This window comes from Pangasianodon hypophthalmus, chromosome 14 (assembly GCF_027358585.1).
Source record: "Pangasianodon hypophthalmus isolate fPanHyp1 chromosome 14, fPanHyp1.pri, whole genome shotgun sequence".
NCBI classification, from domain to species: domain Eukaryota; kingdom Metazoa; phylum Chordata; class Actinopteri; order Siluriformes; family Pangasiidae; genus Pangasianodon; species Pangasianodon hypophthalmus.
This window is the reverse complement of record NC_069723.1, coordinates 9365113-9379876: the sequence shown is the minus strand read 5'-3', so window position 1 is coordinate 9379876 and position 14764 is coordinate 9365113. Positions and strand designations below refer to the sequence as shown.

Sequence of the window (14764 nt, the reverse complement as noted above, 5' to 3'; positions counted from 1 at the left end):
TCATAATCATATGTGCTTGTTGAACATTCCGGTCCAGAGTTTGTCCCCCCTTTGCTGTTATAATAACCTCCACTATTGCAGGAAGGCTTTCCACTAGATTTTGGCGTGTGGCTGTGGAGATTTGCCCATGTAGTCACAAGATCATTAGTGAGGTCAGGCACTGATGTCAGGTGAGGAAGCCTGGGGTGCAGTCGGTGTTCACTGGGGTTGAAGTAAGAACTCTGTGCAGACCACGCAAGTTCTTCAACACCAACCTTGGCAAACCGTGTCTTTACGGACCTCACTTTGTTCAAAGAGGTATTGTTCAAAGGGGAACAGCTTTGGGCCTGTTAGTTCCAGTGGAGGGAAATCTTAAAGCTACAGCATCCAAAGACATCCTATACAATTGTGTGCTTCCAACTTTGTGGCAACAATTTGGGGAAGGCCCACACATGGGTGTGATGGTCAGCTGTCCACAAACTTTTGGCCATATAGTGTAATTATAACCTAGATATTACCAGTGATTAAGTCTTAGCACATCACGCAAACCTGAGATACAACACAGAGAGCAGGATAAGCACTGTATCTATGCTAGTTCCTTGTGGCCACTCTATGAATGTTTGCAGAGCCAGTTGGCTACAATATTTTACATCATTAGTCTTGTTGTGATCAGAATGTGCTTTATTTTTCAGTTCTGTTGGGAGGGAACAGTAGATAGGAAAGCATTTTAGTCATGATCACTAAATATGGTTACCATTTCAAAGTGAATGACACAGCAGCAATACAACAGAAATTGCAAGTATGTTCCATAATGAAGGGAGCTGTCTTAGTGCCATGCATCCTTCAGAAGAGGCTACAACGCTGGCAGACATCATGTTCAGAACACCCTTCAGTCTCATCATATAGCATGCTGCATGTTTGACACTTGTCTGTTCACTAAATTAGCTCAGGATGGATCACGAACTTGCAGCAGCCATGTTTTTTGGGAATTGATTGTGGGCAAAGAAGGATTCGTTACTTCAAGGAAGAAACGTATCTGCTATTTTTATAAACTACGCTACCTATGAATTATATGTGAGGTCATTTAAATTAGTTCATTATAACCACAGAACAACTTCTGACAATTCACAAACAAAGACAAAAATGATTGTTAGGCCTATATCAATTAATCCAAATATTAAATAAATATAAATTTTCTAAAAAACTACATATATTGCCATGCATGCTAAAATTTTCAAATTACTCCAGCAATGGGATTGCCTACACCGAGGAGGACACATACAATGCCCACAAATTTGGCCAAAATAGCTGTCTTCCAATTGAAACAGTCTTTGAAGTGCACAAAAACTGCCTTCTTTGGAAGTTTTGCAGTTGCGTAACTGTTACTTTCAATTATCTGTTCCTGATTTTTTCACAAGTTTAAAGGCAAGTGCTTGTGTTTAAAGGTGGTGGTCTATTGAAAAACCCTGTCTTGGGCACTTATAGGCTACTCAAAAACAATATGGCAAGCCCAGAGGCATCACCTAGACACAGATGATTTGAATAATCTGAACGGGGAGCATAAAAAATTGACTTAAGCAGCTGCTTAGCCGAACTCTGAATGCAAATGACTTTCCCCATGTATATATTGACTTAAATATTAACTTTTCGTCTTAAGTCGCTGACTCTGAATACAGCCCACAGTGAATAAATAAAATGAAAAATAAAGTCTCTGTGCTGACAGGGACAGGAGGGAACTAGACTTTAACAAACCACGCAGGTTGCCTGTGTCCTCATTAGGATTGGGAACCACCTCTATGCATGTGCACCATACCAATTTGTTTGTGTCAGCTCTCATCTCTGACAAGTAAAGATGTTTATCAGTCCATTTATATACTTGTTTCTCTGTGAACAGAGGAATTGCTGTCCCTATTGGTTCCTGTGGTTTGATAGTAAATGAGTGGGACAGCATACATAATAGCAGCCTGAAGGACACTGAGAGTGAGAGCAGAGAAATACCAAATTGATCACAAATGAACAATGGACAAGACATACAGTAATTAATGTTGTCATATGAACGTTGAGGTATAATAGCATTATATTACTATGGTGTAGTGCATTATAGAATAGAGGAATATAATGCTAGAGTGAATCTAATATCTAATCCAATCCTAATAATTTATGTCTTGGGGTCATAAAGCTGCACAGTAGAGAAGCATAAAATTCCACAGCATACAGATACATAAACTGGGTTGTGCCTTAAAGAGTTATGCAAAAGCTTTTATAAAGAGTAAGAATGCAGCCAAAAATCTGAAAGCCTTCCTGCTTTTTCAGCACTAATGATGGACTACGTAATGATTAATGATTAACAATGAATTACATAATGAGAAAATCACAGTGGAAGAACCAGATATTGCATACATAATGGCCAGAAACTAAACTTTGTATTTTCTTTTTTCCAATATATCTTTAACTCATTAGGTCATTATAAATCCCTTGACAAGCTGCAACTGAAGCAGGTGTGTTAGAGAAGGAGGTAACACTTTATAATACCTGTCATTAATATAGCTATCATTAATAGCTATGAACAAATCATTAATTATTCAGAATTTGACAAGTGTGTTTAGAAATGACACTGTTGCTTATATGTGTATACAATATTAACTAGTGATTTAATAGTGATGAATAAATCGTTGGTCATTCAGAATTTAAACATTAACAAATGTTTATAAATGACACTTACCCATGCAAACTTAGTTTCGTTACTCATTAATACACTTGTGTTACTTGCGTAAGAAATAGTGTGAAATAATTGAGTGCAATGACAAAGAAAACCTAAACTTCATTTTCATAATAATTTCATTAATCCTTTCACCAAAAATACATGCACACTGATCACACTGATGCATTCTAGAAGCCTAAAATAAGAAATGGGCCAAGCTACAGCCTTGCGTACCTCAATGGCCCATGGAAATACCATTTGGGACAGGGCTGGTGTTGTATAGTTCAATATATGTTACATCATGATGCTACCTATGATTATCGTCCTAGTGCTACTTTGCGGAGGAGAAGCTTCATATCTAAACTCTGGTGGGAAGCACTATATGGTAGCAATGGGTGATACTACTGGCTTTCTTTTCGATCCAATACCAACAGTATTATCCCAATACCAATACTTAGAAAAGTCTTCTTGTGTATAAAAAAGGGAGAAATTTGCAATTCCTACAATCTGAACTTCTATCAAAAATTATCTTTGAAATAAATAATATGAGAATCTTCAAATTTGAGTCCTGTTTAGTTACGGACATAAGCCATACTATATAACTGACATTTGTGGATGCTAACTCAGTTTAGCCGTTAATGATGTGTCATTGCTGAAATGTGAACATTGACTTGCATTCATGATTCTTGAATGCCTTTAATCACATACAGTGCAACTGTGGCCAAATGGCATTTCTAGTGAATCTTATCATGTGAGTTGTTTGCCAAAGCATAACGATTTAGAGCCTGTTCTAATGAGAACATTAAGAAAAAGTGTGTGTTTGTGTGTAGTGTAGTGTAGTGTAGTGGGAGGTAAATAGGCTAAAATTTAGTATAATAAGGATAAAAATCACCAAATTCTATTTTTCAGGAATGCGCAAATATATCAGCACAGTAATATTAATTCAAAAGTGCTGTATTTGAGAACTACACTAGTGAGGTCAATGAAGACATGGTTGTCCAAGGTTGGCGTAGAAGACCTCGAGTGGCCTGCACAGAGCCTCAATCCCACTGAACACCCTTGGGATGAACTGGAATGCCGACTACACACCAGGCCTCCTCATTCGAAATCAGTGCCTGACCTCATTAATGCTCTAGTGGCTGAATGGGAAAATCCCTATAGCCACGCCCCAAAATCTAGTGGAAAACCTTTCCAGAAGAGCGGAGGTTATTATAACAGCAAAAGAGGACTAAATCTGGAATGGGATACTCAAATACAACATATAAGTGTCATGCATTTCACCTCCTAAAGAGGAAACTGAAGGGAACCCCACACACACCAAAACAAACAACCACTGAAAAAGGCTGTGGTACAAGCCTGGTAAATGCCACAGTTTGGTGATGTCAGTGGGTTGCTGGCTTGATGCAGTTATGGCAAGGAAGAGATTTGCAACCAAATATTAAGTGTTATTTACTTTAAGACTATCTGTTCCAATACTTTTGCTCATCAAAAAACTGGGTGGTCTGCCACCAAAGGTGCCATGTTTTAAGTTTTTTTCACATCTACATGTAAATATCAGGGAATGAAAGCTGAAATTCTGATCTATCATCTCATATTCGTCTTCTGATCTCAAGCCCAGATGTCTTCAGTGTATAGCAAAAACAAAAGAATTGGCCTTGCCATTCTAATACTTTCAGAGGGGACTGTATATAGTATACTATATAGATTGTATAACATGCAGCATGTAAAGTATGTTATTTTGTGAATCAGAGGGTAAAAATTGTTTTGAAAAATCTAAGTGATAGATAGGACAACAAGCTTAGCTAGTAGTGATAACTGGCATTTGGGAGGTATTTGGGAGCCAAAAGAGTCACCTTTTATTGGTGAACTGAGCCAGTTGAGGCATAAATACCCACCATAAAATATTACTTAGATTATAGGTGTAATAAGCATGTTAGAGTATACAAAATTTCACAAAATTTTGTGATGTTTTTGTGAAATTTCTCCAAACTTGGCAGTAAAATGGTCTGAAATGAATCTGGACCTCCTCTACTATATTATACTCCATACACTTAGGTATAAACTATGGAATATTTCATACCTACAGCCAGCCAAATTCAGTTATTTATATCTGTAATAGAGACACATTGCCAAAGTTTAAGGTGGAAGTTCTTGAAAAATTGACAACAAAATGGTCTGAAATTATATATACTCTACCTTGTTGTGCTTGTTGTGCCACCCAAAGTCATGGATCTCCTCCAGGATATTATGCTGAGTACACCCATAAACTATGGGGTATTTATAGTTAGAGTCACGCAAATAATTTATTGATGTTTGCAATAGAGCCAAAGGGTAAGGTGAGTTTTCATCAAAATTTGACTATGAAATGGTCTCATATTAGGCATTGGAACAATCTTGACATCCTATACTATACAATACACATAAACTATGGAATATTTCATAACTACAGTCATCCAAAGTCAGTTATTGATATCTGTAATAGAGTGATAAGGCTAAATTTTAAGTTGGAACTTCTCCAAACTAGAGCCACCCAAAGACCAATATTATAACATTTACAAATATAATTGGCATAAAATAGTAGAGGAGACCCAGCCTCTACTACAGACATGTATAGAAACTCCATAAACTATTCCATAATTCCATAAACTATGGCTATATTATAGACATAAATAAGTCATTTTGGATGGCTATAATGTGTAATACATAGTTTTTGAACACAGTGAGCATGATGTAGTAGAGCTGGTCTATAACTATCTCCACGTCATATTGTGGAAAAATTCCATGTTATATGTTGTATTTACTTTGATATTACAGGCTGACATGTGTAAGCTCAGGATAATATTAAAACAGGTTAACAACTAACATATTTGCTAACAAGATTTTTATACTGTTTATAGCCATAGGTTACAAACTTTTATCTGTTTATGGGTATTTAATGTTACAAATACATTATCTACATATTTAAAAGTTACACATATTTTGTCAATATATAAACACTGGATAAAGAATAAATCGTAAATCTCTTTTGAAAGCTATACATCTCACTGATTTCTTGTACTTGAAATTATTTTTAAACATGTGCTGTTTGACAGCTCATTTATGACCTAAATGTATATACTGTAGAAGTACAGGAACAGGGTATATTGTACTCATGAGTACACACATGAGCTACATAAAATGGCATGTATAAATATTGGTTTATGTTTAAATTTTGAATGACTAATGATCTATTTGTCATATTAAATCATTAGTTGATATTAATGTATTCACACATTAATAATGACACAAACTCTCATTTATAAACATTTGTTAATTGTTATTATTAATTATGAATAACTAATGATTTTTCTCATAGTTAATGATGTATTAAGGAAAGTTATTATAACATCATTGAAAAGGAAAAACAGGAAAAATAGTGAGAAAAACAATAAATGTGGGATTTAAGAGACTTTGTTTGGGAGCTACTGCTATACATGGGTTTAATAAATAAATAAATAAATAATAATTGTCTTTTCCTCCTAATGAGAAATAATGTATTTATATGTGTAAAGCCATAGAACAGTGGAAATCTGCTGTGTTTGTTACTCACAGTTGGCCTGGGCACAGATGAGGCAAGATGTGGTGCTGTTGAAGAAGGTGAGGAGGCCAGCTACAGCCAGGCTGATGTCTGTGTTGGTGGGTCTGAGGTCTAACGTGGTGAAACGGGGGAACTGCACCTTCAGTATGTCTTCCGGGGCCACCTTCACGTATGGCACCTTATACAGAGACACAAAGTTAAAATTGTTAGGAAATATACTCAAGAAGGCTACATTTGGTAAGTGTTGGCTGGTAGAAGATGAAATACAAAGGCACTGTGGTCAGAGTAAAGCACAAAGCAATGAGTAAGAACTATTGAAAAAACCATCAAAGAGAAGATCTAGATTAAAAGTAAAAGAGAAATGTTAGGTAGATTAAATAAAGAGTTTTTTTAGTATTGCTTGTTTTTCATGTTACGAAGAAATGTAAACAAAACCTGTATGTATAATGCCAGGATATTTAATGTAGTTATCAAAGAACATGCTGTTGAATTCTCAAATCTGATTGGTCAGAAGGCATTGATTAATTTATTACCAGTGCATGGCTCTGACTAATTTAAAAAATGTGCTAATATTTAACAAAGAAAAACATACAGTATAGTCGTAAATTTTCTTTAGGTAGAATCTTGGCTTTTAGCATTTGGGAACAGTGAAAAGGGTTTTTTTTTCCACTATGGGAGAGTCTTTAAGACACAGGACTTTCTGCTTTGTGGTTTCTTGGTTATGTGACAAGCAGCCTTTTTTATCTTATTAACTTATTAAGAGAGAATGAAAAGAGAGGCTGGTGAGCAAATGGCTGTTTGTAGCCATTATATCAAGAACTAAATTGTTTCATGGACATTCCACAACACTAAATGTAACTATACATTTTTTTTAAAATACACCATATTGCCAAAACAATGACTGTACACCAGGGCTCCTTGCCCAACATTAGTGCCTGACCTCACTAATGCTTTTGTGGCTAAATGAGCAAATTCCCATAACCATGTTCCAAAATATAATGGACAGCTTTGCTTGCACAGCAAAAAACTAAATGGGTGTAATGGTCAGGTGTCTACAAACTTTTGGCCATATAGAGTATGTGTTGTTAATTAATAAAATAAAAAAATGTAAATGTTCACAAATTGTGATGCTATAAGAGGAATAAAACAATTCAGGACATACTGTTATTGGAAAATAAGCAACTTTTTGGGGAGGTAATTGTAACTCCACTTTGTTGCTGATTATTTTCCAATAACAGCATGGCACATCGCAATTTATTTACTGATTTATTCCTTACATAGTATGTGAAACACTATAATATACAAAACTCTAAAATCCAGATTTCCAAAATATCTCATGAATCACAAAAACTTTCAAAAACACCAAGAGAAGCAATTGCTTTATGTCCCTCAGAGGCCATGGTTTTTGTTGAGTTTTAGTTTGATATTTGCTGATGTGTGGGTGAGCCAGGACTCAGTGTTGCCTGAAGGAGATCATGGAGGACACAATGCATCTGGGGAACAGGCCTCTTCATCACTCCAGATTGCCTGTCTACGTGATGTTGTGTGACCATGTACCGCACTTGTACACCCCTGTGTCCCCAATTGGTTTCCCATCACTTTCCATCAGGGAGTAAATGGAGTTGCCAGTAGCAAGGATGGATTGAACTGACATGATGGGCATGAGTAGGATTTTTTGGATTGGAGAAATGACAAGTGGGTAATGGCCATGCACCCATTGGGAACATGTGATCCTGGTGTGAGCTGGCTCTCTTTCTATCTTTCCTCCTACATGTCTGCATGTATTTCCCTTTCAGTTTCTCTACTGCCCTCTGGACATAAAAGTATGGACACAAAAGTATGCAAGATGGTGTTTTTGCATTTGACTACAAGCTATTACCTCCTACCTCTTATATGTTTTTGGTGTACTGTTGAGCAGCAAGCATGAATATTTATTCAAAATAACTTCTCATTTCTAGCCTATTATAGCAAGCCTGTCCTTAACAGATATATCTATAAGCAAGCTAGAGGTGTAACAGTTTACCCCTTTTACCAATCAATCTTCATTTTCCAGGCCATGGTTCGGTTTGTATCACGGTTCAGCTTGGAAAAAATGTAACCAATTTTGATCTTCAGTGATTTTTTTCATTGATTTAACATAAGTTTAATGCAAGATGTGCAAAACACAAATGAAAGAGAATGAAGAGAATGAATTTTAATTTCCGTATTAATTATGCAGTGTGCTGTAACTGTAACAAAACTCTCTGCTACTCAAGATGTCCAGCTATCGGTAATAACTGCAGTGAATTTTGCCTTACTCAGCTCTTCATGAACTTTAGCCTTTGTTTCTTCATACACCTTTGGTACCAATTGTGTACTGAAATGCGATCTGCTTGGAATTTCATACTGTGGACGGAGAACATTTGATAGCGATCAACCTTTGTTATTGCTTGAACGTGTTTCCTATGCAGGCAAGAGTTTGGGAAAAGTTTTTCTTTTAGCTCTGAGTTCAACGTGTTCGTTGTGGTGCCTTTCGAAGATGGGTTGCCTTGTTCGATGTATTTAGATCTTTATGCATAAGCAACTTTTGCATGATACTTTCAACAAACGGAAGTATTTTTATCAATGACAATTTTTTCCATACTTATATCTAACAACGAACCCAGTTCAATCACACGCATGACGAGCCCAACTGTGAGCTGCTAAGCTGCGGACTTTGGTTTGGGTTCAGAACGGTTACATCACTAAAGGAAGTGCCAACGAAAACACAGCAAAGTAAGAGGCCCCTTGGTAAGGATCATAGCACATATGAACCCTTATATCTGAAAGCTGATGCTGGTCATGGTAGAATTACTTCATTTCTTATTGCCCTGTGGGACCAAGATGTGCCAGTTTCCAGCCTGTTTTCTCAGATCATCCAGGTTCAGCTCTTCACTGCATCCTGACTAGAAAACACATTCACAACAGGATCAAGCTACACAACCTCCAAACACTTACATATCTGCGGGTCTGCCTTGGCTTGACACAAGATCACTTTCAAACAAGACATTTATTTAGAAGTATTTTACTGCTACCTTTGGATTTATTTCTTGTGATTTGACTCACTCAGGTTATTTTCTCCCTTTTCAGGATTATTAGGTTATTAGATAAGTGCCAATTATTTGCCAATTACCTGTTTGAAAATATTCAGGGTTCACTGACTGCCTTCAAAAAATTACTCTGTGTGTGATTTTGGCATTAATATTTGTACAAACAAGATGCAATAATATTGCAATTGAGCGTAATTGAATACAGTTTAATTGCACACTTTTATATGAAGTAGCTAACTTATTCTGTACACAGCTCATTCTTTAAACCCAATTAGCAAATAAATGGCATTATTAGCTGTATTAATAGCCTCCACACTGTTTACTTGTTCTGACAAAAGTCTTTATTTAATAATAATTTCTTTTATTAAAACATTATCTCCATTATTGAACTTGCAGTTCCTCCTCACTCCCATGCGTTTTGACAGCTCGGTGGTTGACCATTTCCAGCACTGCACAGCAGTGTTTAAAATGCAATTTGTGCTTCACACAGAGTGCATACAGTTGGTCATTCCTGGCATGATGAGCTACACTCTTTGTAAACTGAATTCTAATTTGAGACACTGTTGCATCTGCAAATAGCATTGCAACAAATTGCCTCCTGAAATACATACATATGGTGCATAGTGTGTTTTTTTAACCTCTTGCTGACTGATTTACTCTTGCTCAGTCAGTAACATTGCAATCTATACTTTTTTCTCACTTTTTCATCTCACAATGCCATTTAAATGATCACAGGCATGTTCCATGTCTAGTTTAAAGCTTGATATGAAAGAATATCCGTAATAAACTGAACAAACTAGAACTCAAGCTCAAATCGCATACTCATTTACTTACTTCTAGAAACTTTTTGAGTATCATATTTAACTAAATTCTCTATTATGGTTAGTGTTTGAATCTAGCTTTCAAACTTACCTTGTTTTGTGGACCAATATTCTGGATCTTGAAGATTAGCAAATAAATGAATGTAATGGCTTAGTTTTCTATTTCAGCTGCAGTTTATGGCAACAATCAGGACACCAGCTGAATTTATTTATTTATTTATTTAGAGAGAAACAGACTGCTTGTCTTTGTGTTTAATATATCCATGCTGCTGTATAGTGGTAAAAAAACAACAACTGCCAGACAGGGATGGGGATTTCGGCTATCACGTGCCATCTAGTAGCTTTTATTTCTCCAGATGTGCATAAGTTACGCAGGTGTAGTAATGCTTTTAGTATAAACTTGGCTTTACTTATCTCCTCATGGCTGTGGAATAGTTTACCCTTGCAGTTTACATTAGGTCTGACATTGACAACTAACACGTTTTAATCTCATCTTAATGCCAAAGTCTGCATAAGTCTTGTGTAATTTTGTGTTTTTGTAATCGGTAATGACCTTCTTGTACATTTATTTCATTTTCCGTGTTTACATTTCCATGAGGTTTGTAATTAGCTACATGAATAATGTTGATAATAATGTACTTTTTTTGTACTTTTTTTTTTTCACTACAGCACATCTATTAAAATATGATTTATAAATAAGCATTTCTGTCTCACCCTTTCTCCTGTTGTCCTCTCTGTTTCCCTTCCATTTTCAATGCTATTGTTAATGAATCCAAGCGAGCATAATGAAACATCTCACCCTCTTACTCTCACACATAATTAGATAAATAGCAACTTCAGTCAGAAGTTGTCACGCTCCCCTTAATCTTTACACGAGGTGTCATCTTTATTTGGAGAGTAATTTGTTCCCTGCATGATGCCAGACAAAGTATGAAAAGAAAAAAAAAAAAACACAATTAGTAAAATAAGGAATTGCCTTCAGGTTTAACAAGATCAGAGCAAATGTGATTGGATTCGTCGAACTGATTAATAGTTCAAATGTGGTATCCAGTATGCTTCAGGAGAAGTGTTGCACTTAGTAATGAATGTAGCACCAGTGCAATAAGTTGCTGCTTCACAGAGAGCACATGAAGACAGATTTCAGGGGACCTGAAGAGGTTAAAGGTTTTTTATGGTGGAAATGAGGAAAAAGAACTCATTTCAAGAAATAAGGATCTAGCTTTGAAGAGCTAATACAATTAGTACACCTAGTTTAAAATTACTTTGTGAGATAAAAAGCTTTCACAATATAAATGCCACTTAAATACACTATTTATACGCCATAGAAAAATGTTCATGTCTGATGTTTTATTTCAACAGATGGTGTGTGCTTCAGAACTACTTCCTGGGATTTACTGAGTCTAGTGGCCCAAACACAAAATTTATGTATATTGCTGTCTGCCCTGTAGAGTAACAGAGTGGCATCCAATGGTCACAGATGCACTAATTACAGTCGTTTTAGGGAAGACTCACTAAATAATGCCAGACAAGCAAGCATCCGGTAAACTGGGAATCCACCAGGCTGTGCTTAACCTCTGCCTTAGACCCTGGCAAGACCAGAGCATCTGGACAGCGTGGTGTTGGGGAGTCAAGCTGTCTACTCAGCTACTCAAATTTATCACTATACAGTGAAAAAGTCAGATGTGTCCAACTTTCTGTTATATTTCTTTTTAGTTTGTTTTAATATGATTGCAAAACAAGCTTCAAATTAATTTCTTAATTAATTCATTCATCTTCACTAAAAACCCTGGGATTCAAAACATAAAGCATTTAAAGCTCATGGGTGCTCACTGGGTGTTCAATCAATCTTAATACCAACTTTGCTCTTGTGAATGTTTAAATCACTGCTTTATGGAGTTTTGTAAATCAACTTTTCTTAGAATAGAAACTTTCAAGTTACACTCTGAAAAATGACATCTTAGCAAGTGGAAATACCTTGAATATAGTCAAATTTAGGATTTTCTGTTACAAGATTAGAATAAACCAAATATAAGTTTTATAAACCAAATATAAGGTTTCTAGCCATTTCTTTACTCATTTCAAGCTTGAAATAGTTCTTTTTCTTCTTCTTCTGGCTGCTCCCATTAGGGGTCACCACAGCAGATATTCCATTTCCATTATGGAAATCTGGTTTATGTGCTGCATATTTGACTTGGCAAAGGTTTTTACGCCGGATGCTTTTCCTGATGCAACTCTCTCCATTTTATGCAGGCTTGAAGCTAGCACCGAGAGTGCACTAGCTTGTGCAACCCCAGTGGCTGGGTTTGATGCCTAGGGCTCAAACTCACAATCCTGAAATTTAGAGTCTTAAAATCTTATAAAAGGAAGTACTTGAGAAATTTAACTACATTCAAGATATTTTCACTTGGTAAGATGACATTTGTTGCAGTAGCTTTGTTCCAGTTTAAGTTTCTCATGTTGAGCATTGTTTTGTTGGACTTCCTTGGAGAAATTTTAACCTTAAGAGCACTAAAAGTGTGCTCATCTGACCTGTCCAGTTCTATGGTTCTTTGGAACTCCCCAATGAGAGCCCTCCAAGAGGTTGCATTAACCCCTTAAACTGTCAGCATATTTAGTTATTGAGCTTAAAGCATATTATGTAGTAGCTTTTGTGAATTATTCAGTAACCTGGAAACATTAGCTGTTCATTCGCAGGGCCTTTTGCCACAGGTCTGCAGGTTAAACCTGCCTCCCCAGTGAGCACCTTGCAAGTGTCCAACTCAATTTTGCTTGTGGTATGTGAACAAACACTCCATTTGTAAGATTTCCAATTCTGAGGGGAACTATGCAAATTTCATGCCATATGGCAAAGTAGGGTATAATGAGATCTTACACCTGCTACTTGCACCTTGTATGCCAGAGAAACAAAACTCCTGTTTAATAAAAGATCACACCATCTTTACTGACTGCAAATGAATGCAAGGTTATTCTGACTGATCACTGTAGAGCATTGTAACCCAATATGTAAAAGGTAAAAAAAAAAAAGAAAAAAGAAAAAAATGTAAAAAATTAAACCACTGACTCTTTCTTTCTGACTCCTTACTGAGCTACTTTATGTTGTTTTTTCCTTTCAGGTCTTTTTTTATTTAAGCTCCATGGAAACACTCAAGAAAACCTCATGGGACCATGAAATATAAGTCAGGCACTATCTTGCACAGCATTAGCCAACTAGTTTGTATGGTTCGTAAGTGAAGGCAGGGTGTAGCTGTAGTCAAAAAAGCGGCTGGCAGGGAGGTGCAGGAGTACTCAGAGACTTGCCAAAGCAAAGTGGAAGTGCAGCAGGCTAGGTTAAAAGTAAGTTTAAAAAAAGTCAGGAAATAAATGGTAGATGATTTGAAAAAGTGTCAAGATGCAATAAGCAGTTTCACAGCGAGACAATAAAATAAGCAAACTTAAAAGAGAAGCACGAGATAGCCATGTGCATACAGCAATCTCACTAAAGTAATGAAGTGACTAATTCATCTGATGCTTTGCATTGATCATATCAGTGTGGGTACACACTAGCTCAGTCAATCAAACACTGAGAAGCCTGTGGTCACAGATGAAGAAGCGGCCATAAGATTATTTTTCTATATTGAGTTAATGTGGGGTAATAAACCATAGGATTTCAGCTGCCACTGGGAAAACACCCATGTACCTACAGGTGCAGTCTCATTTGAACTTCTGAATAGAGTAATAACTGTGGGGCCTCCAGAGAGCTTCTCGCAAAGCAGAGGAGAAAATTATGAATCCCATTGGGACTTTGAGGTGAGCTGAACATTACCCAGCCAGTTCTTTATTTCATTGATTACTCCACACTGCCTTGTTCTGCACACATATCTGCTGATCATTCAGAAAAAAAAGAAGAGATTTTAGGGGTTTATCTGAGAAGGTAGTATGAGTGGGATAATATCATCTCCAGTTAGCCAAGTAATTGTCAAGTTATGGGTAAGATCCACTGCCGCATCCCTTCTCTGTGTGCTAAGCTGGATAAATAGAAAAATCAATGGACTGCCAATTACAGGCAATTCAGAAAGGGAATTCAGAGGAAAACCAAGTGGACACAGGGAGAACATGTGAAACTCGTCCTCAGGATCAAACTGGGGAGCCTGGAGTTATGAGACGACAGCACTACCCACATCCCACATGTAGACTACTACTACTACTATTATTATTATTATTATTATTACTCAAATTGGTATTTACTCTTGGTATTTATGTATATATATTTGTCAACTGTATTTTACATACACTGTGTTCTTCCATGCATCAGAGCTCATTTCTCTCATGCAGTATAGAGGTATGTTAGAGAGCTAGATAGAGTATGTGAAGTCAGCCAGCTGTCAGCATGATAAGCATTAGAATGGCAGATATTATTTCTCTACATGTCACTCTTTTTTTCCTCTCGAATAATTTAATACCAGAGTTGCTCTGGACAATATGATCATATTCTGTTTGTAATGTGCACTGAGTACATTTATACCATTTATTTAAATTGTCAAATTTTACCCAATCATGATTGGATCATACAATTGCAAGCTAATTCAAGGTGGAAATGGACTGTACTTGTGAAAGTTGATGTGTGCTTGACAGCTCGCTC

General features: G+C 36.5%; 1 protein-coding gene across 3 annotated transcripts in view; it reads right to left on the bottom strand.

Moving 5' to 3' along the window:
• grik4 (glutamate receptor, ionotropic, kainate 4) overlaps nucleotides 1-14764 on the bottom strand; it is a 352304-nt gene that overhangs the window by 108108 nt on the left and 229432 nt on the right. For all 3 annotated transcript variants that reach the window (XM_053239647.1, XM_026924740.3, XM_053239648.1), the window contains one exon: nucleotides 6270-6435. In XM_053239647.1, coding sequence (XP_053095622.1) covers nucleotides 6270-6435 — 166 coding nt within the window. The remainder of the gene's footprint in view (nucleotides 1-6269; nucleotides 6436-14764) is intronic.